General features: G+C 36.1%; 1 protein-coding gene across 3 annotated transcripts in view; it reads right to left on the reverse strand.

Moving 5' to 3' along the window:
* The window catches only part of plcb3 (phospholipase C, beta 3 (phosphatidylinositol-specific)), a 258,088-nt gene that overhangs the window by 73,377 nt on the left and 157,663 nt on the right, over window positions 1–27,048 (reverse strand). For 2 of the 3 annotated variants that reach the window (XM_039769058.1, XM_039769057.1), the window contains exons 4-14: window positions 24,489–24,629; window positions 22,547–22,626; window positions 20,748–20,801; window positions 19,447–19,519; window positions 19,150–19,250; window positions 14,249–14,415; window positions 13,996–14,142; window positions 13,650–13,807; window positions 3,812–3,894; window positions 3,481–3,565; window positions 3,142–3,313 (exon numbers count right to left, since the gene is read on the reverse strand). In XM_039769058.1, the coding sequence (XP_039624992.1) occupies window positions 3,142–3,313; window positions 3,481–3,565; window positions 3,812–3,894; window positions 13,650–13,807; window positions 13,996–14,142; window positions 14,249–14,415; window positions 19,150–19,250; window positions 19,447–19,519; window positions 20,748–20,801; window positions 22,547–22,626; window positions 24,489–24,629 (1,261 nt within the window). Of the gene's footprint in view, window positions 1–3,135; window positions 3,314–3,480; window positions 3,566–3,811; window positions 3,895–13,649; window positions 13,808–13,995; window positions 14,143–14,248; window positions 14,416–19,149; window positions 19,251–19,446; window positions 19,520–20,747; window positions 20,802–22,546; window positions 22,627–24,488; window positions 24,630–27,048 lie in introns of all 3 variants that reach the window. The other variant, XM_039769056.1, reaches the window with a different exon arrangement.

Raw genomic sequence — 27,048 nt, forward strand, 5'->3', positions numbered from 1 at the left:
TAGCATCACTTGAACTGGCTTCCAAACAGTTTACAGGAAACGTACTATTAGCATGTGCCTGTTAAAATCTTTCTTCCTCCTATCTTCCCATTTTATGTATTCTGCATCTACTTTTATTACACACTTGGTTGTTAATGAAAATAACCTGCACTCTCAAAAAGCCAGTCATATGGCTGCCACTTGGTAAATGTAACAGCGACTAATTAACGTTTATTCTTTTGTGTTGGGTGTCCAGCAGTCCTTTTGCATTTGCCTTGATCACAAACAAGCCTCTGTTCTTGATGTGTTCCATTTGGCCCAATGCCCTGATTCGCAGTCATCCAGGGTGGCTCAGATATGACACTGCTGTGGTAGTTTCTAACTGTAGAGGGGTAGATTTACCCTCAAAGTGCTTGTCAAAAGTTTGCAGCACTCCAAAGCCTGTGAATGAACTAAAAGTAATTTATGTGCATAGATCTTACTTCTGGTTTCCAGTAGACCACAGTAGGGTGTCTGTGGTCCAGCTTTGCATGCTTCCCTCTATTGTCATTATAATGGCTGGTTCTAAACTTAGAATGCTGTAACAGGCACATGTCTGATTACCTTGTTGTACCAGAACCTACATTCTGGTGAAACCTGTATTTCCTGTTTTGGTTAAAGTTCCTCTTCCACTGTGTTTTTAAAGGCAGTGCACAAGCAACATTGCCTTTTTCACTGCATCTTTCACCTGTATTGTTGGGTTAAGTAATATACAAAAGTTGTGACTGAACAGCCTTTGCTTGCATTTGAAATCTTTCACAACTGCTGGTTTGTGTTTTTTTTTCTCCATGTGTCAGGATCTACCTGCACTCTAAGCCGAGTTATATATTGTTAGATAAACTGGACTTTCTCCAAAAAAGTATTCAATCTGAGTGACTACAACATTTTCACTGTCACTTACTGATATTTTAGGTTTTGTTTAAATGGTGCCTGTTACAAATATTTGTCTTATTGAGATTCCTCATATTTATCTATTGTCTTATTGAGATTCCTCTTTTTTACCTATTCATTTATTTGTTTTTGCATGAAATATGAATATTTCATAAAAAAAAACAAATAAATTAATAAACATGCAAACAAATAAATGCACTGTGAAATGTGACAACAAATGAATAAAAGCACAATTATGTGCAAATATACATTTTTTTGCTTATTAAATTATTTCTTCAATTATTTATTTCAGTGACATTACACACCTCATAAAACACAGCTTTAAATGAAAAAGTTTAATTTTGTATTTCATTGCATATTTCAAGTTGTGTACGGTACCAAATAAATAAATGAAGAAATAACAAAAAAGCAACAAAAAACATTTAATCTCACATTTAATTATTTATGTGTTTTTATTTATTTATTTTTCCATGTTTATTTATTCATTTTATTTTTTCAGAAATATTCCACTATATTGCATATGCAGAAAACAAAAAGAAACACAAGCAAACTGCTCATTTGAGTCAGAACTTCACATGAAAGCATGTGAATCTGTTATTAAAGCGATTGTCAACTGTCACTTTTTAAAGGTACCAAAATGAAGGATGAGTTGTGAGCATACAGTATATCTAAAATGTAATATACGCTTGTCCAGTAGCATACTAACAGCTACTAAGCAGCATACTAACAGTAATCGGGCAATGGAAGAAGCTGGCTGAAAAGCAAGGAAAAGATAAAGTTTGAGAAATTGCAGTAACTGCAGTTTACAGAGTGGATCCTGAATCCTCCTGTTGCAGGTCACACATACATTCAGATTTTTCTATGACTGGCACATACACTATACTGCTTCTGTGCAACTAAGCCATCAAATTACATTTTTAATTCTGTTTGTATGTTGCGGATGTCTTTATTCATTAGTGTACCACCAGCTACATGCTTTCACTGATGTGACCGGCACAATAAAAGGGCCATAGATAATTTCTCTCTCCAGACAGAGGCAGCATGACAACCACTTCTCTAAACTGCCGTGTTGTTGACATCTGCGTTGTGTCTCATTGCAAAGTGTCATCATCTCTTTATTGCGAATCTCTCTGGGTGGAGAGGAGTGCACAACTTCCTTTTTTCTCTACTCTACAGTGGGTCTTCTTGATAGTATAGATGGGCTTGATATTAGCAGAGGCGCAGGTACAGCTGTGATTCACAGACTCAAAGACTACTTTGGCTTCTTTGTGAGATGACTGAGGAAAGCAGTTATAGCAAGTGAAAAATCTGGAAATGGTCAGGACAAATAAGGGCAGAATGAGGATGTCTGCTTGGTAAAGGAACAGACCAAAGAAGGGGGAAGCGACAGCATATTACAAATGCTCATGACCATCTCTAGTCAACAGTGTAGGAGCCCGTTTGAACAAATGATACAAGGTTCAGACCAAGCTTTCAAGATACAAAAACTCGTGCATAGTACCTGCACATTTCTATATAACATTTTTACTTTGCGCCCTCCCCCACCATAACCTATTGTCAATGGGATGATGAGTGAAAGCTTTAGATGCATCAAAAATTTCAATCTCTGGTTTTTGATGGATCTTGATTTTTTTGGGTTTCCTGTTTTTGAAAACATTGATATCTCAATGATGGGTGTCTGCCTCTGTGTGTGTGTGTATGTGGGTATGTCACCGTTTCTTGAGGATAGTCTAGAGTTAAAATGGCTGGATGGAAAAATAACAAACTTGAAACTTTAGCCTGAAATGAGATGACGATGTGTGGAATAGCTTTGAGCTAAATAGTGCAAGAGAAAGAGGCACATTAGAGGAACCCTCAAATACCGTAATTCTGGAATTAATTATGAATTCTTCTCGTCAATTGCTATCGTAATGACCTATTTTATAATCAGAAAGATAAACACCAAAGTGGTAAATTATTACTGAAATGTTATACAATAGTTCATGTAACTAGGTTCCTAGTGTGCAAAGCCCATTGATGCTCACATCCAAATTTGTATTTTTGTGTTTAAGCCGCCAATTTAGTATATGTGTTTCAAATTCCAAAAACAGATCAACAACAGCTAGAAACTATCTTGTATAGAACTCTGGGATTTTTAGCCATACAGTAGGCTGTTACTGTGAGGTTTCATGACTCTGTTATATTAAGTAACCAAAACTACACGACCAACCAAATTGAGACATATACCATTACCAGGGGATAGCTGTTCAGAAATGCTGGATGTGTCACTATGGTTAGAACTCTGTCCCACCAAACGACGCTTGACACTGCCCTCCTGTATATGGTGTGGATGTTTCTTCTTATTCTTGACAAGGATTTTTCCCAGTAAATCATGAGGGCTAGGAAGAGCCTGACCTGCAACTAACTAGAATGAAAATTTAACATTGATAGAATCATCATTTGCTAAAAACGTTTTAAGAAAGAAAAAAAAAACCAAAATGAATGCCTTTATCTTTCTATTCAGAAAATTGGTGGGTTTCATCAATTAAAAATAAGGTTTAAGAAATTAAAATTCTAAATGCTGACACTTACAGGATACTTCTCAAGGGGATCTATAAGGAGAGCATCTCCAAAAATATTCCTGCAGTATTCTGCCATCTTAGCTTGTTGTTTAGATCTGAAAAAATAATGATGAAGTAACTCAACCAGGTTCACAAATCTACAGCTTCATACCTTTTATGTTTTTTTTTTTTTTGTTTTTTTTTTTAAACTTGCTGAGCTTAGTCTTTGGATTCTTTCACTAGACATTCAGCATCATTACCTAGATGGGTGAATATACTGTATGACTAACAACCACAATTACAAAATTTTCGAGTGGTCATGTACAATGGTGTAAATTAAAGAAAAAAGACAATATACTTACGAATCAACATGATTTTCAAAGGACAAAATGACAGGGTAAAGAGATGTTTTAAATGCACTCTCTGCTATGGCTTCAATCACTTCCTAAATGAGCAATACATAAACAAAACATTGTCACCAAAACAGCAAGACAAAAATAATAGATTTGAAAATATTATTATTATTGAGATAACATTTTGACATTCTAATACATGACAGTGCAAATAAAAAAAACAAAACATTAGAAACCAAGTAAACCATTAATAGAAACTCAACAGTACATTGCAAAAGACTTTTATTATCTCCATATCTGCTGCAGTATACAAATGTATAATTGTGTCACATTAAAACCTCATAATAATTAAAGCTTCTAAGAAAAACTAGACTATTTTCTGGTTTAATATATTCATCTTTTCTCTTAAGGTCCAGTACTTTGTAACCTGAAAGATCCTTTAACAAAAACAGGTTTAAATGAAAGTAATGGTGAAAAGTCTGTAATAAAACTTTCTAACGCAATGAGAGGCATCATCCCCTACTATTCACTGCATCAATTAATGAACAAAATTTATTGACTGTATTTAACTGGGTAATGATGTACATCAGCATAGGGCAAAACTAGTAATTACATGTATTAAGGGTATCAACATCTCTCATGAGGGCTGCAGTGTACATTAGTAAGGAGCGTAGACCATATCTTGTCTTGATTTGCAAAAAATAACCCTGAACTCAATACCACTAAAACTACTGAATCATACATAGCAGAATTCCACAGACCCGAATCTGCACTCCCACAATATGCAACAGTCAAAGCTGGGAAATTAACATCATAACCATCACAAAGAATGTGCAGCAACAACAAACATACTTCTGGTATAATCTAAGAAACCTTAATACTGCTCAGCCCTCATGCACAATCCCACAGAGCATCCACTAAATGTGTTACCACAATCTCCATCATTACTTGTTTTGCCTTTGGAAAAGATCCCTCAAAAACAAAAACAAAAATTACATCTTTGCTGTTTACTATGAATGTTGCCTTTCATGGAATTAACTGTTAATAATATTTTAGACAAAAATGCCCATATTTTGCACATTTCAATCAAACAAGTGAATATCGGACTTGTGGATTTTGTAACGCAACTTATGGGAATTTTTTTTCTCTTTTTCCATTAATGTTTTTCACATCGTTTGCCATTGTGCTAAATTAGTTACACCCCAGGCACCATTGAGTTTAAATATTCATGATGTACTTTCTCTACAAAAAATTGAGATAGGGTAAGTAACATTTAAAAAAAAAATACTGAGTTTGGGTAAAGAAATTCTTTTAATGAGTTGACAGTAAGGTATATCAAGAAAAAAGAGCATGAAGACTGTGAAGTAGTGAGCACAGAGACCCTGTATGTTACTGTTGAAGTCTATTACAATATACAGTACAGTAATTACATATCGTTTTACTTTTTCTTGGTGATATATATAACTGTACTGTATTGTCTAGAATTTGTTACATAATCGACTGAATGTTATTGGTAAGGCTTGTGGACAATAGCACAGTATTAAGAGGTGAGGTGGGGGGCCCAAAAGGTATTTGCAGGGGTCCTGTTCCCCTAACCCCTGTGAATCGCAAAAGAGAACTGTATGTATATGTGTGTGTATATAAATAAATATATAAAACCTCCTATTTAATGAAGTGCTGTACCCATCACTTCCAACAACTCCCATCTAGGTCATGTAATTTGTCAGAGACTTCAGTCCAGCAAATCGTTCAAGTCCATCACAACTAAAACTAGCAGGTCTACGTATATTCGTTTGTGTGTATATACATGCATTGCGTCTTGATTGACCAAATTTCAGTTTCACATGAAGTATAAATATGGCCGTAGCTGGAAAAAAGAAAGTATTAGGAAGCATCATGAGATGCCCACCACATCAATTAGTATGGATTCAATATTTGGAAACAGAACAGTTTTCATTTTTTTCATTCCTGCATAAATAATTCATTAGAATAAAAAAAACCAGTACAATAACTGTCTAATGACACATACAGTAATGTACACATGTGTAAACAATGGAACTGGAAATATTAATAGGATAACATCTGAACTGTAGCCCAGCCTCCTGAGTTAAAATCCCAAGCGTACTCACTGTCTTTATAAAGCTTGGTTATGACTACAATGGGTTTCCTCATTATACATTAGTTTTCTTAATCCCCAAAAATGTACTGTACTGTATATTAGGTTAACTGTCAATTCCAAATTGGCACTGTATGAGTGTGAGAATGAGTATGTGCTTAAGCAAGTATATACTTAATCCCAATACTTTCATGATAGGCTCTGGCCCCCACTAAGCTTAATTGGATTTAGCAGGCTTAAAATAGGTCTTCTACATTTATTAATACAATATATTTAAATATTAAACATTCTTTTCTCAATTAGTGACTGACAGCCCAAATACAAACATATAACCTCATCTTATAAGGAAACACCCAAAGCTAAGGTGAGGTAATGAACCAGTGTGTGCTGTGTACCATAGCCAATCCATCTAAATCATAATGTACAGACTGCTAGGTGTAACAGACAGGCATATTTTTGAGTATATGAAAATGATTTCAGCTTTAACTTCAGTCAAAAAAATAAATAAATAAATTGCAATATACTGCAGCACTGAATAACACAACACTAGATATTATAAATCACTAAAATCACAGTATTATCATATCAAGACCAAAATATATTGATATCATATTGTGATGCCCCTTGAAATCACCACCACTACTAAGTAGTCTCTATCATAATGAAAGTTCGGGAAAACTACAAAAACCTTACCAAGATAAAAACCTGCCCTATGCCAAGAAAGGGACAGCTTGAGACAGAGCAGTTGAGCAGAAGCTGATTTTTGTTGGTCAGTCGCAGATGTTTTAAACTTCTGTTTTTAAAATTCTAGTCAAAAAGTCCAATGCAATAATGAAATAATTACTTCTACCTTATTTATTCTCACAAACAATAAAGAGCATTAGTTTGAAATAATAAAACACACTGTGTGCAAATATATACTGCATTTGTATCTACTTACGTATAGGATAAATTGGTATAGAATGCTGTATATAGAATACATACTGTAGGTGGATACAAATATCCAACCAGATCTGCAAGGCTAATTTCAATTAAACTCGTGGGGTGTACAGAATATATGCTGGGACCACCAAACATATTCTCACCTGTCTTCTGCCTGTTCTTGGTTTAATGCCAGAAATTCTTAAAGTTCAGAATTTCTCCATTAGAAAAGCACTGAGGAAGATTTTGAAATTCACTGAAAAATAAACTAATTCACATACAGACACAAAGTTTTCAGAAGTGATGGGCACATTCATTCTCAATATAACAGTGAATCGTGGTCTATTTGGTTGCTTCGAGTTTGCTTCATTGTTGGTTTGTTATTTCCCCATAAGAAAATCATTAAAGACATTTTCAAAATATGGTACTATGGTACTGTTGCTGCTATTTCAAAGAAGCTTTCATATAGCTGGTATGTCATTTAGATATATTTACTAGGGTAGGACTCCTGGATTTGATATGAACTTCTCTTCCCAAAAGAAAAGCATACGGAATATGTAATCAATCTTAGAATCTCAGGCATTCTTCTATGGTACAAGCATTAAAGGCATCTTCAATCATTTGATAACATATCGCACACATTATTGTCGTGAGATTGACTCTAGATGAAAATATCTATTGGCATGCCATCTCCCATAAGATCATCATTGGAAATGTTTTCAAAACACATTGTAGTTCTTGGAATGTTTAGCATGCAGAAAAAAACACTTTCTTTACATTTGACAATATATTAGAATGTGTATTGAATATGACAAAGCATTAATTTGATAATATTACAACTCTATTATAACTCTGTTGCTCCATTTCCCATTACGTAAGCAATATAATATACAGTATATTTTTTTGGTTTGATTTTATAGTAATTGAAGCCATATAACAAGGAGTGCACTGCTGAACGAAATTGTGCTTCTCCAGGCTCAATGTACAAACACAAACAAAAAGGCAAATGCATGTTATACAACAACAGACAGACATAATAGACAGCATTAATGGACGATATATGTATAATCACAACAACAGATAGACATAATAGACAGCATTAATGGATGATATATGTATAATCCAATAGACACATTGGTTAATTGTTCTACAGTGTGCAAGTGACGAAAAACATTAACATAATGCACAGGCATGGCAGCAATTTTGGAGATATGTGTAAGCACAAGTTCAGGAATTTAACAGCTCCAATAGGTAGCATGTTGTTTGTTGTTAGAGGGAGATGAATAGTCTGATAGCCCGTGGGAAGAAACTCCTACTGAGTCTGACAATCTTGCACTGAATACTGCAGAAGCGTTTGCCAGAAGGCAAACGTTTGAACAGTCCATGGGCTGGTGGGTGAAGTTTTTTACTATCTTGATGGCTGTTTTAATCCAGCGTGACAAGTACAGATCTTGTTTAGATGTGAGGGTGGTTCGAATGATTTCCTCTGTCATCCTCACCACTGTCTGGAGGGTCTTCTGATTTGAAACAGTGCAGCTGCCATACTAGACTGTGAGGCTACTGGTCAAGGTGCTCTCTGTAGAATGTTGTGAGGACAGGAGGGGAGTGTTTACTCTCCTGATCCATTGCATGAAGTGAAATCACTGCTGTTCCTTCTTGACAAGGGAGATGGTGTTTGTGGTCAATGTCAGGTCATCTGTGATGTGCACCCTAAGGAACTTCTTCTTGCCCCCAAAGTGTTGCCATGGATTACATACAGAGTATGTGCCTTGTGTTTTCTTCTGAAGTCAACAATGATGTCATTTCTGACATCTGCGAATTTGATGATATGCCTGGCACAACAGTCATGAGTCATCAAAGTGAACAACATAGGGGTCAGAACTAGGCCTGGGTAAAAATATTGATTTTCCGATTAATTGTTATTTTCATTTAAACTATGATATTAATTCTTAGTCTCAAGGTCGATCTTACAAATTCCTATCTTGCTTAATTGATATATGTAGATTTTTGCTTATCTTTATTTTTGCTGTCCAATGTACATGTTACTAATGCACATTTTAAGGCTTTCTACGGGAAAAGCACATCGCAAAGAATAAGAAGGGTCTGGCTACAGGTAGGACAGCATAAAATGGTGTGTCCTCCTCCACTGAAATCAGCAACTTGGACACTTTAAGCCGATTTGTAGACTTACCGTGGATTCAAATGTTTCATCTGTAAAGATCAACTAGATAAAACCAATATGCAAGCTGTGCAGCTCAGAAGTACTGTTGTAACACAAGTCTGACAAATCATTTATCCCGATGTCACCCATAAATGTAATCTTAATCAACATCCAAATGAGTAGAGCCTAAAGAATCTACACTGGAGACAGTGGGTAGCTTCAACCTTCTGTTTAATTTGCCTCGTGCCCAAAAAATAACATTCTCAGTCAGTTTTTGTCTGTAAAGATTTGATGCCCCACACTGTTGTTGAAAATGAGGGCTTTTGACAAATTGTACAGGTATTCGGACTGAAGTATGCTCTACTGACCAGAAAACAAATGAGTGAAGTTACTCTACCTAGACTTTATGAAAATCTTAAGACAAGCATCACCATTTCTCTCAGTTCAGCAGAGAAAGCAGCCCTAATTTGTGATAGCTGAACATCCAGGGCAGCAGATTCCTACATGACAAACCTCTGTAGCATTTCTAATGCACTGGTCGAATGTGTAACTACATCAGTCACAAGTTTGTGTGTTGGCAAGTCCAATAAATATTGCTTCTTTTTAAGCATGTGGCTAACTGTACTGCTATAGTGGAAAAAGTTTCCAATATGCCTCACAGGCAATTTTTGGAATTTTCAGAGCAGCCTGCGATACCAAAGTGAGCATGTTCACAATGCAGCCAGTGTGCAGTAACTCCATAAGCTATACCACAAAGATCGTATTAGTGAAGTTATCAGTCACGATGGCAAGGTTTTTTTCTTTTATGTAACATTCATCCAACGTCGCTGACAGCAAGCATCAGTACTAGAACTTCATTTTAAAATGCTTCCTATTTGTCTGAGGAGGAAATGCGAGGATACATTTTTGAGACTGATCAACGTGACTGCTACACATGAGCAACTGAAGATATGTGTAACTTGTAGAATTATAGAAAGAAAGTGAGTCTTTCCACTGTATCTTTAATTTTGACTTATTCAAGATTATTTTAAATGTTCAACAGGGAAAAAAATTGGCTAACAGTTTAGTTGAAGGGTGTGTATATGGAGATTCATAACACATGAATTGGTTATTGAATACCATTTACTATTTAAGAAACATATGATTATTTTATAATAATATTATTCACAAGATGATATAGATGTTTTATAAAGTAGATGCCATAAAATTCTATTAAAACAAGGAGCCCCCCATAATATGGGTGGACTCTAATGTGGCAATACATATGTTAGTTAAATTATGCAGAAAAGTTTTTATTTTCTTCTTTTTTAAAGAGCAATGATATTTTGTTCCACATTTCCACATACTGATGTTAACTGTTTACGACTAATCAAGTACTTCTTCTTAAATATCATTCCATGCTTATGCATATGCTATAAGGTGACTATGTACACACCCTTCAAATAAAGTATTACTGAAATTTGTCACATTACATTAATGTTGTCTATACATGGTTAAATAATCTCTAAAAAAGCCACCATTTCAAATATATCAACGCACACTAATTAAGTCAAGATAAAATTGATATTGAATCGGGGTATCAGTACCAGCTCTCCTCAGAACACAGCCCTGGGGGACCCCAGTATTTATGGTGATGGTCTCAGTGATGTTTTTTTCCAAAGATACTGTCTGGGGTCTGTCTGTGAGGAAGTCCAATATCCAGTTACATGATAGGGTGTTGATGCCTAGTAGGTCAAGTTTTCTTACTAAGTGCTGAGGGTTAACTATATTAAAAGCAGGTCTAAAATCAATAAAAAGCAGCCAAATAGAACTTTTCTTATTCTCCAGTTGACCATGGTCAGATGTAGTGTTGCCAGTATGGCATCATTGGTGGAGCGGATAGGGCAATGAACTGAATCGAACATTGCAGGGAGTTTGGATGTCATACGGTCCTTGAACAGCTTTTCAAAGCACTTCATCACGATGGGGGTGAGCGCTACAGTGCAAAAATCATTACGTGCTGATGCTTGTGACTTCTTTGGCACTGGCATGATAGTAGTGGCCTTGAAGCATGGAGGTACAATGGCTTGTCTCATGGAGGTATTATAAATGTCTGTAAGAACGTACATCAGTTGGTCAGCACATTCCCCGTGTACACACCCTGGTATGTTGTCAGGAGCCACAACTTTCCATGGGTTAACCCTGCACAGTGTCCTCTGAACATCAGCGGGGTCAAGACATTAGTGCTTCATCGTCTAGGCTGGAAGGGTCTTTTCATTGTTGTTTTACTCTTTTCTTCAAACTGGCAGACGTAAGTGTTAAGTGTACTGAAGAAATCAATATTGTCATCACAGAGTGGTAGAAGAGACCTGTAGCCTGTGATTGACTTTATGCCTTGCCACAAACGCATACTACATACAGTTATGCTTGAAAGTTTGTGAAGCCTTTAGAATTTTCTATATTTCTGGATAAATATGACCTAAAACATCATCAGGATTTTCTCTCAAGTCCTAAAAGTAGATAAAGAGAAAGCAGTTAAACAAATGAGACAAAAATATTATACTTGGTCATTTATTTATTAAGGAAAATGATCAAATATTACATATTTGTGAGTGGCAAAAGTATGTAAACCTTTGCTTTCAGTATCTGGTGTGACCCCCCCTTTACAGCAATAACTGCAACTTAACGTTTCGGGTAACTTTTGATCATTCCTGCACACAGGCTTGGAGGAATTTTAGCCCATTCCTCCGTACAGACCAGCTTCATCTCTGGGATGTTGGTGGGTTTCCTCACATTAACTGCTCGCTTCAGGTCCTTCCACAACATTTCGATTGGATTAAGGTCAGGACTTTGACTTGGCCATTCCAAAACATTAACTTTATTCTTCTTTAACCATTCTTTGGTAGAACGACTTGTGTGCTTAGGGTCATTGTCTTGCTGCATGACCCACCTTCTCTTCTCAGTTCATGGACAGATGTCCTGACATTTTCCTTTAGAATTCTCTGTAATAATTCAGAATTCATTGCTCTATTAATGAAGGCAAGCCATCCTAGCTCAGAGGCAGCAAACAGGCCCAAACCATGATACTACCACCACCATGTTTCACAGACGGGATAAGGTTCTTATGCTGGAATGCAGTGTTTTACTTTCTCCAAACATAACGCTTTTCATTTAAACATAAAAGTTCTATTTTGGTCTCATCCACCCACAAAACATTCTTCCAATAGCCTTCTGGTTTGTCCATGTGATCTTCAGCAAACTGCAGACGAGCAGCAATGTTTTTTTTGGAGAGCAGTGGCTTTCTCCTTGTAACCCTGCCATGCACACCATTGTTGTTCAGTGTTCTCCTGATGTTGGACTCATGAACATTAGCCAATGTGAGAGAGGTCTTCAGTTGCTTAGAAGTTACCCTGGGGTCCTTTGTGACCTCGCCGACTATTACACGCCTTGCTCCTGGAGTGATCTTTGTTGGTCGACCACTCCTGGGGAGGGTAACAATGGTCTTGAATTTCCTCCATTTGTACACAATCTGTTTGACTGTGGATTGGTGGAGTCCAAACTCTTTAGAGATGGTTTTGTAACCTTTTCTAACCTGACGAGCATCAACAACTCTTTTTCTGAGGTCCTCAGAAATCTCCTTTGTTCGTGCCATGATACACTTCCACAAACATGTGTTGTGAAGAGCAGACTTTGATAGATCCCTGTTCTTTAAATAACACAGGGTGCCCACTCACACCTGATTGTCACCCCATTGATTGAAAAACACCTGACTCGAATTTCACCTTCAAACTAACTGCTAATCCTAGAAGTTCACATACTTTTGCCACTCACAAATATGTAATATTCGATCATTTTCCTTAATAAATAAATGACCAAGTATAATATTTTTGTCTCATTTGTTTAACTTGTTTCTCTTTATCTACTTTAAGGACTTGAGTGAAGATCTGATGATGTTTTAGGTCATATTTATGCAGAAATATAGAAAATTCTAAAGGGTTCACAAACTTTCAAGCACAACTGTATATACTATAACAAGCAGCTTTATTAGCACTGATAACAATGGCAGAGCATTATAGTAATATGTAGGCATTCCCCTTGCATATATGAGAAATGGGAACAAATTTGTAAAAAAAAATTTTTTTTTTAGAACATTTCAAGTGCAACACATTCTCAGGAACATCAACAGCAGTAATCAAATAACCTCTATGCTTGAAGGATGCAAGCAACCACCACCCAGTATGTATACACTGTATATATGATCTTATGCAAAGCACCTGCAATCTATAAACTATTACAGCCTGGATGTCGTACACGTCTAGCTCTACAGGCCTCATTTACCAGTTAAATTTTCTGTAACTTTGTTTTTTGATTACCGTGTAAGTTTTTAACTGGTAAAAACTATTTTGAACATGACCAATCAGATTTTTGACATAAAATGTATTTGTAGAGAGTGAATGAATCTTTAGTTAAGAATATTATTAATCCTGAATATTAAATGCACAGTATAACTCATCTGTTATCACATCATCATCTCACATTACTGCCAATTGAAACCAAAGATATATAAACCTCAGGCTGTTGTGCTCTCTTTAACTGAGATTTGGACATTCCACCAATAACAAATCATGTAATATCTTTAAATATACATATAATAAACAAAAAAACATTACTTTGAAAGGTATTTCAGTTGTCATTGTGAAGCCATGAGTGATAAAAGGCTCTTCATCATTAGGTCTACCCTTCCAACAGTCAAGCTCAATACAGCGACACCCAGTGAGGAGGACTTGCCGGTACATTTCCACTGAAGACAGCCCTGTCAGCTGACCAGCTGGTAAAGAAACACATGCAATGCACCATCAAATAAAGAACAAACAAGTTGTTTTTAGCTATAATGCAACAAAAAGCTAATGCCATAATTTAGCAGTTAAACTGAAGAAACAACCAACAGGGGAACTATCAAGAATTCTGACAATATTAACATATTTTGGTAATTTATCAGTGCTTAGAATTGTTTACCAGTAAGGTAGGTGTTGTGCGAAGAGTTGATGAAATAGTGACTGAGAGGTTGCGTCATGTCATCACTGAGGTCAAGTTTTTCTAATGAAACAATATAGTTTTCATCTGCACCCAGGTAGCAACTGAAGCCCTCAACTGACAGCTGATCTGTAAAAACAAGACAGATTATTTTTCCAACTACACAATGACAAAATCAACTTTTCTTTCTGTCATTTAACCTTGCATTCAAATATCATATGCCACTCTGCCATACCCTTTTCCACAAAGTTTGTGTTGGGCTCATACTTCGCAATGAGCTGACGAATTTGTTCTTTCTTGAGCGGTGGATACAACACCTCATTTAGCCTTGAATCTCTCTGCTTCTGGTTAATGAAGTGTATTATTTGTTCCATGGTCAGGTATGGTTTACCTTTGGCCCCTCTGAAACAAGACATCATTACAAATAAGAATTTTAAATAGGCTTTCTTGGCTTGCTAAAAGTAAACTAATTATTTTATTCACTGTAAATAAAGTAATGAATAAGGACAAACAATAGAATCGCTGTTTTCACTACATAAAATACTCATCACGTAATAAAGCAGCGATATAAAAATGTGCTCAATCCTCCATTCTTAGTCATGCATTAAAAAATTAGTTACACTAATGTTTTCAATTGTACAGGTGATAAATGACTTCAAAGTGAGGATTGAAATTCTTCTAATAGTGTGCTCTATTTGTCAAACCATCTAGAATTATACATTTAAATTAAACAATGTAAATGACCATTTTGAGAACTCAAATTTAATAACCTATACCAGAGGTCTACACAACTAACAGCTAATTTTTGACTTGATTCTGATGTGATCACCTTCCTTTAAAACTAATTGTATTCATCTCTTCTTTCTCCTACACTCTTTAGAACCAGCTCTCTGGAACCTAAAACCTGATGAGCCACTCCCTCTTTGGAAAGCTGAAAGTTGACAATCAACTTCTCTTTGGAGGGGTTGAATGATGACAACCTGTTCTTGTTTGTAAGTGAAAGCCAAACAATCCACTAAATGTGGAGCAAACAGCTCACCCTTTCTTTGGCTTGGAAGCTACTCTCCATAGAGCTTTGAAGCTGGATGCCTTGCACTATCTTTAAGATCCACTCTACCAAACCAAGTTTTGTGCTAGTGACTGAGCCCTATCTCAGATGAATGAAAAGCAGCATCAGAGCACACCACTAACAAAGGTATCGTAAAACTTCTTATTTGAGCCAAGATAAATTAAAACTCTAAATAGCAAGTAAACAGCCAAAATTAAAGAAAAATAAAACTAAAGAGCAATATGAGTCAAATAATTCAAATTTCAATCGTAATAAACTCCTGATGCTTTAATTGTCCAAAGCTTCCCCCCTCAGTCTTATATTGTAGTATTTTAAAAGAGCCTTTGTTGTGTTGTTTACAAAGTATCTTACATGAGTGGTCAGACCTTGTTATTGCCTTAGTATTAATCCAGAATTAGACAATTAACTGAACTGATGTTAACTGTAGTCAGTTAATCTTACCTATACAAATATACGACATTTGTGCTTTTACTACATTTGTCACATTTTATGATAAGGAAAGGCATACTTGTGAACATTACTTTGCTTTCAAAACATATGCCACAAATTTCAGGTTTGCATGTATGTATTCAGGATTGAACACGCTGTTTTGTCCGTCTCTGTGATTATGCATTTCTGTTAACACAATACATGTTGCATCAAAAGGGAGAATTGCTTTGTGGTTCAAAGCATGGAAGCACTAAATTAATTTTATTATGGTATTAAAAAATGGTACATCTCATTTAATCGCCCATGTAGACAAGCCAAAGAGACACTTAATTTGAAACTTGCCTCAGTTTTTATTTTGCTGCCATCTGTTGTTGGTATTGCCCATGTGCATGTTTCCTCCCACATTACACAGTTCTATATGCATAATTCTGGATGTTTCCAAGGTTTCCCCCATGACACAGAACTGTATATGTTGGTTCTGTATCATGGGGGGAAATCTTGACACAGAAAACGAATGGATGCTTGGATGGATATCTGTAGACGTGCTAATTACAATCAGAGAATGAATGCAAAGCCTCCATTCCTTCATTGGGACTGTGTAGGAAACTGTATAAAAAAGTGATTCATGTCGCCATCGCTACTCTTAAAAATCTGTAACACTAAAAGTTAAAGGATAACAGCTCACAACTGATCAGTCAAATCACTGAGCTCTCAAAGCTCATATGAATCTACTAGCAAAATACCCACGCTTCGCAGCGGCAAAGTACTGCCTTAAAAGTTTTATTAAGAAGAAATTTAAATCTTTTTAAACTGAGGAAATATATACCAATAATTATTTGTTAAGGATCTCTTTGTATACCATCGGTTTGAGTTTCATGGTTTGTTTCAATTACGACAGTATTTGTAGGACTTGTGTTGAAGAGACATTCGGCATCTGTCAAGCGCTGTAAGTATACAACCAGTTTCATCGATAACTTCACATCCAGCTTTTGAGAGATTAAACATTTATAAACATCAAAGTGTCCACTACTGAAATTGTCACCTGTGAATCTAAGATGTTGAAGAGGCATTGGCGGTTGTCCAAAGGTGTAAAATATTTGGCCATTTCGGTACACTTGAAAGCGACAACCGAACAATTCAGTGGCAGCCATCAACTCACATGCAGATGCATAGGTGAAGGGCTTAAGCATTTCATTCTTATAGTGCTCCTGTGTAGTATAATTATCTCCTGTACCGTCATCAGTCCACACCTTGAACCTATCCCAGTCATTCAATACATAAGACACAAAGTTCCTCCGGATATCAAGAGTGAGCCTGATATGGCCGTGCAATATGTAACAAAGACAATCGAAAAGGTAGGTGCCATCTCCGGGCATGAAAACCACTCGGTAAGTGACAGTTCTTTGATCGATGGTGATTACCTCGATAGACATGTTAATGCGGGTACGGTAGGAATGATAAAGGAAATGGGTACCTGAACAATGTAAAGTAAGTCTCAAATACCTACACAATAACTATAATCATAATAAATGAACAATAAAACAGCGCAGAAGCCGTGGATTAAATAAAAAGGCTGTAGTTATCAGCAGGGAGACGTGAATCCCGTGGCGAAGCAAGGAAGGGAATGTAGAGACTGGAGCGACGGACGGCCTTATATAGGCAGGCAGTCAACAACGTGGGAGGCGTTTAGATGGGGGACCCAATGCCGCCTCACACGGTGACCAAGCTGCAGGCTATGGACGTATATATGTACGTAAGTAGGATTCAGTTAGCGTTGGGAACCCGCGTATCAAATTTCTTGAAGATGGGCCCATAAGTAACAAAGACTGTTGAAAAGTTCAATATGGCGGCCGAAGTGGCATCATACCACCGAAATAGGTACCAAATTTCAGCCTTCTACCTACACGGGAAGTTGGACAATTAGTGATGTTGGAAAGTTCAATATGGGGCCGACAGTGGCGTCATACCACCGAAATAAGTACGTACATTGGTTTTGGTTAGCGCAGGGAAGCCGCCTACCAAATTTTGTGAAGATGGGGCCATAAATAAGAAAGTTCAACATGGAGGACGTTGTTGATCGTTATGACCATTACGCGTAGAATTTCAAAATGAAACCTGCTTAACTTTTGTAAGTAAGCTGTAAGGAATGAGCTTGCCAAATTTCAGCCTTCTACCTACACAGGAAGTTGGGGAATTAAGTGACGTTTGGAAAATTCAATATGGCGGCCGACAGTGGCGTCATACCACCGAAATAAGTACATATATCAATTTTGGTTAGCACAGGGAAGCCGCCTACCAAATTTCGTGAAGATGGGGCCATGAATAAGAAAATTCAACATGGCGGACGTTGTTGACCGTTATGACCGTTACGCGTAGAATTTCGAAATGAAAGCTGCTTAACTTTTGTAAGTAAGCTGTAAAGAATGAGCCTGCCAAATTTCAGCCTTATACCTACACGGAAAGTTGGAAAATTGGTGAGGTTGGAAAGTTCAATATGGCGGCCGACCGTGGCGTCATACCATCGAAATAAGTAAGTACATCGGTTTCGGTTAGCGCAGGGAAGCCGCCTACCAAATTTCGTGAAGATGGGGCTATAAATAAGAAAGTTCAACATGGCGGACGTTATCGACCGTTATGACCGTTACGTGTAGAATTTCAAAATGAAACCTGCTTAACTTTTGTAAGTAAGCTGTAAGGAATAAGCCTGCCAAATTTAAGCCTTCTACCTACACGGGAAGTTGGAGAATTAGTGATGAGTGAGTGAGTGAGTAAGTGAGGGCTTTGCCTTTTATTAGTATAGATTTCTTAACTAACTCAGCAATTGAGTGCTGAATTTCTCCTGCCTCAAATACAAAGCAGCACACATGACTTACTGGATGCTGCTTTTCTTTTCAACATCTGTACTCCCTCTTTATTACTGATACTGTAAGAGAACGAACATCATTACGTATTTGGAATTTTGCTTTCAACTTAGTAACAAAGTATTGATTGGCTTGTGACGTAGCTACTTTATACTATACACAGTAAAGTGTACAATATGGCACCCTAATGACAGTGTATAAGGAAACAGATCATCACCTGGAAACCACGGATGACAGAACTTAAAAAAAGTAATGCTTCCAACATCCAAAAATAAGAAACATATGGTTCTTTAATAATAACACCAGTTAGAGAGAGAGAGAGAGAGAGAGAATTTTATAACCAAAAGATTAACCCTGAAAATATAAAGGAAGTTTTCATCTAAGGTTATTGTGTTTCTTGTAATTTCAGTGTTCTGAAAACCTGATAAACTAACCAACCAAAATGAATCATTATCACATAATTACAAAAATAATTTTCTGTCTATAATTGCTTGCGTTGCTCAATTGTTTCCAGTTTTTATGATTCTAAAACTAAATACATACTATATGTTTTTAAGTTACTGCACAAAAAAAAACTTTAAAACACTACCTTTACATGCGGAGAATGTGTTGGTTTAAGTAACTTTGTGAAATGTAGACTTTAACTGTCCTTCAACTACTTCAAATACCTCATTCCACTATGCTTTAAACTAGCAAATATGTATCTTTGAAGAAACATGCAAGACTTCAAATTGCTGATATATAGAAAGAAATTAAAAGTTATAAAAATATACTCACAGCTCTTGAAGGACCTTATCAATATCTGGTCGCAGGCAAAGCTTGTTCAGAAACCTTTGGAACATATCCCAAGTAAACTCATCTGGTCTAATGGAATCATTCTATTACAAAAAAATTGTATGTATAACTACAAAACCATACATATTTTACTCAAGTCTGATTATTCTTGCATTGGCACAGTATACAACACAATTAATCACCAAGGCATTTTTCTTTTCAAATGTTATACTACATATCATTCATCTTACTAAGCATACTTTTTTTCTTGTAGGCAACTAATTCATACTAATAACTTACCCTGTTATACTGAAACCCAGATGACTCAAGGGCACTCTCCACTCTTTTTCTGTCTGGGAACATTTTTAAAATACTACAGGTAAACAGAAAAAAAAATGAAAAGTTTTAAATGAGAACAAAATGTAATTCCTTTAAACACACCAAGCTAGTCTGTTTTACTATCATCACAAGCACACTCATAAAGCACATAATTACCACCACCATGACTGTCAAGGACATTCATAACAGAACAGCCATTATACAATAATATACAGTATACCAGTCAAAGTATGACTCCACTTAGCTCATCAACAAAAAAATGATAAACAGTATTTCTCAGAGCTGATTACAAATAGATCAGAGGATTTGAAGCTTCTCACAACCCACATATGTAAGCTTCTTACCAATTAAAACTTACGGGTCTTAGACTTCTTAACTTTTTAAAGATTTTAAATTTAAAGAACTTAAAAACTAATATATAGTAGAATATTTTTATGAAAAACAGAACTATCCAAGGACATTAAGTCTGATGGTGAAAAGATGGAAAGCATTTTCTCCTCAATTAAGATTAACCATAGCTGGAATGAACTGTAAATATTACAACAGGCTACTAGACAAAAAGAGGGCATAGGACTGGAAAACCAAAGGAAAAATAGCCAGGCTGAGACCCCTCTGAAAAACTAGAAGTCACACTGATAACAGGAGCCCCCTCCCCCCATATACCCCACATGAATAAATTGATAAACTTCTAGTCACTTAAATGAGGAAGCAGTCATGAAAGACTGGTACAATGGCAGAAGAATATTCCCAGGGAATAAAGTGGTAGCAAAGGGTTTATGCCTGAATCATATAGGTTTTTTCCTGCATATGAAGAAAAATGCCTTGCCTGGCAGTCACCAAGGGGCTTGGCACTTTAGAAGGCTCAAGAAAGTGGAAATATTTGAAGCTATTTCAGGGAGCACTGGCATAATGGCTCATCATTTTCAACTGGACTTCAATGGCTACTGTCGACTAGTGGCACAATGTTATTAAAATCAGAAGAATGCAGAGATAGAGGGAGGACAGTATTTTGGCCATAAGATGCCATGTTTTTAATTGGTGGATAAGTGGCTGAGGTACAAATAGTCAGGGCTCAGGTACTTTACCATTAGGCCCAGTTGTGCAGCTAGAGCTTATATTCATTGGTTTGTTTGAAATATTGTGTTCTCTCTGTCTCTTTGACTAAACACCTCTCTTGTGTGTATTAAAAACAGTCATTTGAGGCAATCTTTAATCTTGAGCACATGATTGTAATGGTCATAATATTTAATGTGCAAACTTACTTTTTAACTGGGATTTTCATATCCGGGTTCACCTGTAGCCTTAGTTTTGTGTGCCTGCAAGAATATGGGAAATTTCAAATAAAAATTAACATAGTATAGGCAATAATGTATAAGATATCTGAGAGCATTCAGACGTTTCTGATGCAATAATCAAATCCAAAACACAGGAAACAGAAGTTAAACACAATGCTATATTGTGACATACTTTTAACAAAATTCACTAACCTAATAAAGCTACAAGTAAAACACAGTCACACAAAAAAGGAAAATATTTCAAGGTACAGAAAGTAATTGCAGCCACTTCCATCTAATATGTTTTTCATGTGTAGATTATGAGAAGATCCAAGAGGATTTAATTTAGTTTTCTGAATGCCAAAATAATTAAAAACATAAAAGCAAATAAGAAGTACAGTATGTCTGATCAGCATCAAACAGCACAGCTGAAACATTTGCTTAATAAAGATGGAACTTGAAAGCAAGGCTACCCAGTCAACTTGTTCTAGTAACCACAATTAGACATTCTTACAATTATTTGGTTTTCTCCCTGCTATATTTTTCCAGGTGAGATCTTCTCCTTTTCTTTTTGTTTTTAGTTGTCTTTTTTGACATGATGTTATTGTTGTAACCATCAAATGCACTGCTTCATGCAACACTGTGATATGAATTGCTTTGCAAAGCACTGTGTTTGTTCTCGCTATAAATGAAATGCTACCTGTAAAATAAAGACCCCTTAAAATTCTATGAAGATGTTTTGTATTACTGTCTAAATAAATCAATCAGAATATTTTTAAATAGCATACAACTTCCATATCTCTTTATTTTAATATTATTGTTACTATTATTACTACTGCTCTTGTCATTAGGTTAATTAAAATAGAAAGGGCAGAAATATACACTTTCTGGCCACTTTATCCAGCTCAGGAACTGGTGCCTTTCCTGCCAGAACTGAATGCAAGGCAAGAACAAACACCCAACAAGTCTGCAGTCCTTCGCAAGGTATACATGAATATAGTTGGTAATTAGCTTAATACATAGTACATACCATAGAGATGTGAGAGAACAAAGGAGTATCTATAGAAGGGGAGTACAGATGTGGGAAAAATGTATAAATGCACACAAGCAGTGCCCAGTCAATGGCACTTTGCCACCATGTCATGCAGTCATTTAAAAATATGTCAAAAGGAGAGACACAGCTGAAAAAGTATGCTTTATTAACTAACTGTACATAGGTGACTAAGCCAGAATGACTGAAATGTGCAGATACTCCTGCATAATTTAACTGTAAACCTTAATCATTTTTTTATCATGAAACCAATTCACAATAAAACCAACTTTATTTCCCTGCATTTTTTTAAAAATTGGCCAGGTTACCTATTACAATTACATTTTGTATTATTTTTGATAGGCATGAGAAAGCATGTGTGTCACCACAAAGGCAGTATGAGAATATATGTCAAACAAATCTTAAAAACATCAGGCAAATGACCAATTCCAATGCCACCTTTGACTTAAATGTAGCCTTATCTAATGAAAAAAAAAAGGTTACCTGATTGATTTGAGAAATTACAGATCTTTCAGAAAGCTTGTGTGTGAATAAGTGTTATAAACTTGATTTCCATCCATTTCCATGGAACTAATTGATATACAGGGATAAACAAACAACTATTTGTGTACTCAAAAAAAGTTACTACAAAATACTAACTGAAATTGAAAGAACAAGAATGTAAAGAAGTAAGTTTAACTACAGTCTATACTAAACAATTCAAAATCACTTATGAAAAGTAAATTTCATTACTAACGCTTTCTTGAGGAGAGTTTCACGAGACATGTTGTGAGCCAAGATATTAGTGGCTAGCTTGAAGATTTCCTCAGTCCAGACCTGTAAAGATAAGGCAGTAAAGTACGACAAATAAAGGTCAGTCTCTTGCATTGGCATTACTTCAACAAATTCTACAAAAATGAGAGTGTCTGATGAGCAGTTCTTTCCAACTATACCATACATCCTAATTAACTAGGACTACAAAACTCCTGATAGTTTAACAGTATACAGGGCAGCGTTACGACAGCAGATTTTGAAAGTCATATAATCCATGCAGACAACCATTAATAAACTGTAGCTAAATGGACTGGTGATTAATTTAAGGAAGAGACTTAGGAAAGGATTATATCAACTGTACTAAATATTTCTTTAAAGAATGTCAAAAAGGAGTATATTGACAAAGTGAATTAATTAATTTTTAAAAAGTGTAAGTTGGCTAAATAAATTGTAATTTTTTAATAAAAAGCACATATGGGAAAGAGTGCCATACAAAACGTCATTTAATACTATCCTTTCAGTGTTAGTTTGCTTCAGATTTAACCTTAAGGAATATAAATTGGATGAGCAAAAAGTGAGTCTTAATATCACCACCTCACCCTTACCCAAAAAGGTCTTATATGTATGTTTGCAACATGGTGTTGCATTAATACATACGCTTTTTTTTCAAATCATTTGACACAAACGAATACAGGGAAAATGCAGGCAGCCATCAAATGTGCTCACATTTTAAGTATAACCTCACTGTTTGTGCCAGGTATTTCAATTCATCTTTAAATTAAGCTATTTATATTTGCCAGAATGCATGCAAAACTTTATTCCTAGCAGCACAGATAGGGGGTTGTTTTTTCCATCTCAAAAGACAAAAAGTACAAAAGTTACATTTAGTGGACAAAAAGGTGTGTCTGTATGCTAAGATGTTATTAGAATTTTGTGGCTTGTGATGACATACCCGCAGGTTTTGAAGGCTAGTGAATACTTCCTCTCCAGAGCGAGAGCTGTTCAAAACATGAAACTGTATGTCCAATTTAATCATTGCTTGCAACAATTAATACCAAAGTATGGATGGGTGCAGCTTTTAGGCTTTTTGAAATGGACTGCACGTAATGTGGCTGTCTAAATTGCATAGCACTGTTTCCCTCCTACTTAAATAGTTTCTATTTGTGTGTAGTGGTGCCCATCTCTTCATGCATGATACATTCATAATTTACATGAGGCCTATTGTATATATTATAGTACAAATTATATGTAAGTTAGTATTATACATATAATATAAAGAAATTATTACTATTATTTTAAATGTTTAAACATTGCTAAAGGCATTGTTGCTGCATTAATTTATTTTCTGTGCACATTTATCACTGCGCCATTTACCATTCAATGCTGCATATACATTGCACCTTTGTCACGCTCTCTCTCTGCCGGATTGCAATTGATGTTTGACTCCAGTTCAAAGTTCTTACTCTGACTTATAGATCCCAGCAGGCCTTTGTTTTACACTACCTCCACTGTTTCTTGTGTTTCCATACATCTCTCCAAGAAATTTTGTTCTGCTTTGATCCGTCTATTAGCTGTCCCCCACAAATTAAAATGTAAGGAAACTGCATTCCTACTTTTGCCAAATTTACGGAAATCTCCTATTTGACTACTTTTAAAAAAATCATAAAAAATGTTAGAAATTTACAGAAGGAGCCACAAGATACAGAACAATGTTTATTTACCAGGATTTGACAGAAATTTCACCATCAACAATTCATGAGAGTTTAAAAAAAAAAAAAAAAAGCAACTGAAAATATAGAAATTTAGCTTGGTTAGCAAGTAGACTACAGTATGAAACTCTTTCAATAAGAGAGCTGAGTAGTATGGGCTCAGTATGAAACAAGCCACAAATATATAACACAAAGCACCAGATAATAAAGACCTACCTTAGCGACATCCTTCTCCATTGCTTGGAAGTTGAGGAAAGAGACATTGACCAGGTCTGTGCCATATACCACAGTAAAAAGTTTTTCTTCTATGTTCTGGTCACTGCCTCCATATCCAAGAACTTCACGGACCTTCGAGTCCTGATGGCGAAGAAACAAAAATATGGAAGTTTTATGTAGATAATAGTTTTTAAATCATAAATATATCTCAGGTTAATTAAAGGCTGTTCTCTTGATCCATACTGGGACATCCCTGACTGGGATGTTGTCACTTCTACAAACGTTTGAAATACGTATTCAACAATTTTGTGCTTTCCTCCAGAATGCATAGAGTTAAATACTAAGATGATCAAAACCATTTTTAACAGAGCACAGCCAAAGTTTTAATGGGCAACTCTCATAGACTTCTGCAGATGTAATCTTCAGCTCAGTCATTTCTGGTTACAGTCCTGAAAGTCATAGTCTTTAATTTTGAGTTTGTTGGATTGCTGCAGACTAACACTCTGCATCTGACTTTAGCACCGATTTGTGTGACAAGTATAAATAAATAATAAGTACGAATCACCTATTAAAGATGTCAATGATATTGGCTAGTTCTTTTACCATCAGCTACATACTGAAAATATGGGAGTAAGCAAGGATTAACCAGATTGGGGACTGAGCTATCTGTTTTGATAGCTAGAGAATTCAATATTTTTTTACTTACTTAATCAAAAAAGTTCTATTGTTGTTGATTAAATATTTTTGCAACAATAAACCATATTCAAAAATAACTAGAATGCAATTACATGTGATAGCAGAATACATGAAATATGCACTTTTTAATAACACTTTACAGTATCACATAGCTAAAAAATGGGCCTGAAAGGGTTTGTGGTGACTAAAATCGCTGCAATACACAGCAGAGCCCGTCTCAGGTGAGGTAAAAAAAAAAAAAAAAAAAAAGAAGAAAGAAATCTATTGATATGCTACTGTTAGTTGTTGGTGCTGGAGGGTCTACAGCTAATTCTAGTTTAAATTACATAAGCATAGTATTTTTGAAAGAAGTGCCAAACGAAGAGTTAAATATCTGTTAAAGTCTCAAGATAAAATTGTTATTTGCTTCAGAAAATGAAGGACAGCATGCCTGGAGCTTTGATAATACATTATAATGCCAGAGAGGTATTGAATCATTGTAATGTGCAGATAATGCTGCCATAAGGTTGTTTTTAGTTTAACGTAAATAAGGAGTACATATTGTATTTGTTCACTCTATGCTTACAAACCAACACTTAAAATTTTCCCTTACAGTTATATTTAATTTCAGGTAAGTGACTTTTTACCTTTTCTACTTTCACAGTTAACTTACCTCAAGCAGCAGGAGGTGTGAACTGCTGCAAAAGAGGTGAGCTGCTGTGACAAATTTGCAAATTGCTGTCACAAATGCACCCCTTCAGGTGTTTCACTGTTTTGTAGTCAGGAGAGGCTGTTGTATGAGTAAAAGAGGAAAACACACACAATATACAAGATCTCTCACGGAAAACTTAAAACAGTAAACGTATGTGCAATTGAAGTCTCCCAATATGTTTCTTTACATAATGCTAGATGAGTTTGAAAATTCACGTTTTAATGTGAGATTATGAAATTTCAGAAATGTATATAGTGTGCATTATTTGAGATACCTCAATTAAAATGAAGCGTTCTTAAAAATTTCTTTGAAGAATAATTGTGTCACATTTTAACAAAATTGTTCCACTAGAAGCCGAGCCATTTCTTGTGCACAGACAGATAGGATGATGGCAGTAGTTGATTACTGCATTATACACGAACATCACATTATATGTGTTTGGTAAGGCACATTAGGGTTTGTGATATATGTGGGCCACGAAAACCTTACATTCAGGCTCTGTGGGTGCCAGAGCAGATGAGAACCTGTACTGTCTCGGGGTCTGGTGTGGATGGCGAGCTGCTTGTAAATTAGCTCACCTGTTTTACAATTAGGAAGTGCCTCACCCAAAGAGGCATAAAAGAGGAGGATTTCTGGAATATTGCAGAGGACAGGAGGTATGGTGATCGGGAGTTGGGCGCACTGGGAGCAAGAGGTTGACTTTTCAGGAGTAGGTCACTTCTTGTTAAACTGCTAGGGAGCAGAAGCGACTGAAAGGGCTTCGGGGATCATCCTATGGATGCCAGTATGACGTTGGTGGTAGGACAATAGAGCCAGGCTTGGATGTGCCAAATGTGACAGACAAAGGTGGCTGGGGTGCAAGATACATAAAAGGCTGACCATGCATGCTGGTGCCTCAGCTTCCAGCTGGGTATACTGTAAGACGTGAGCTGGAGCTGACAGGAACACTGGGACTCAAAAGAGAGGGACAGGATTTTTATGGCCTCATTTACTGATCATTTTTAAACTACACTGCAATTTATGAACAGTTTTGATTGATAATAAAAGCACAACACATCTTGCACCTTCCTTTACTGCATGTGTATGTGTCCTCATTGCTTAGTCTGTCCCGGTTATGCTTATCAATGTTTCTGGGATTAAGCTGCCAGGGATTGTGGAGTCAACCCAGACCAT

The sequence above is a fragment of the Polypterus senegalus genome, chromosome 11 (assembly GCF_016835505.1).
Source record: "Polypterus senegalus isolate Bchr_013 chromosome 11, ASM1683550v1, whole genome shotgun sequence".
Taxonomy (NCBI): Eukaryota; Metazoa; Chordata; class Cladistia; order Polypteriformes; family Polypteridae; genus Polypterus; species Polypterus senegalus.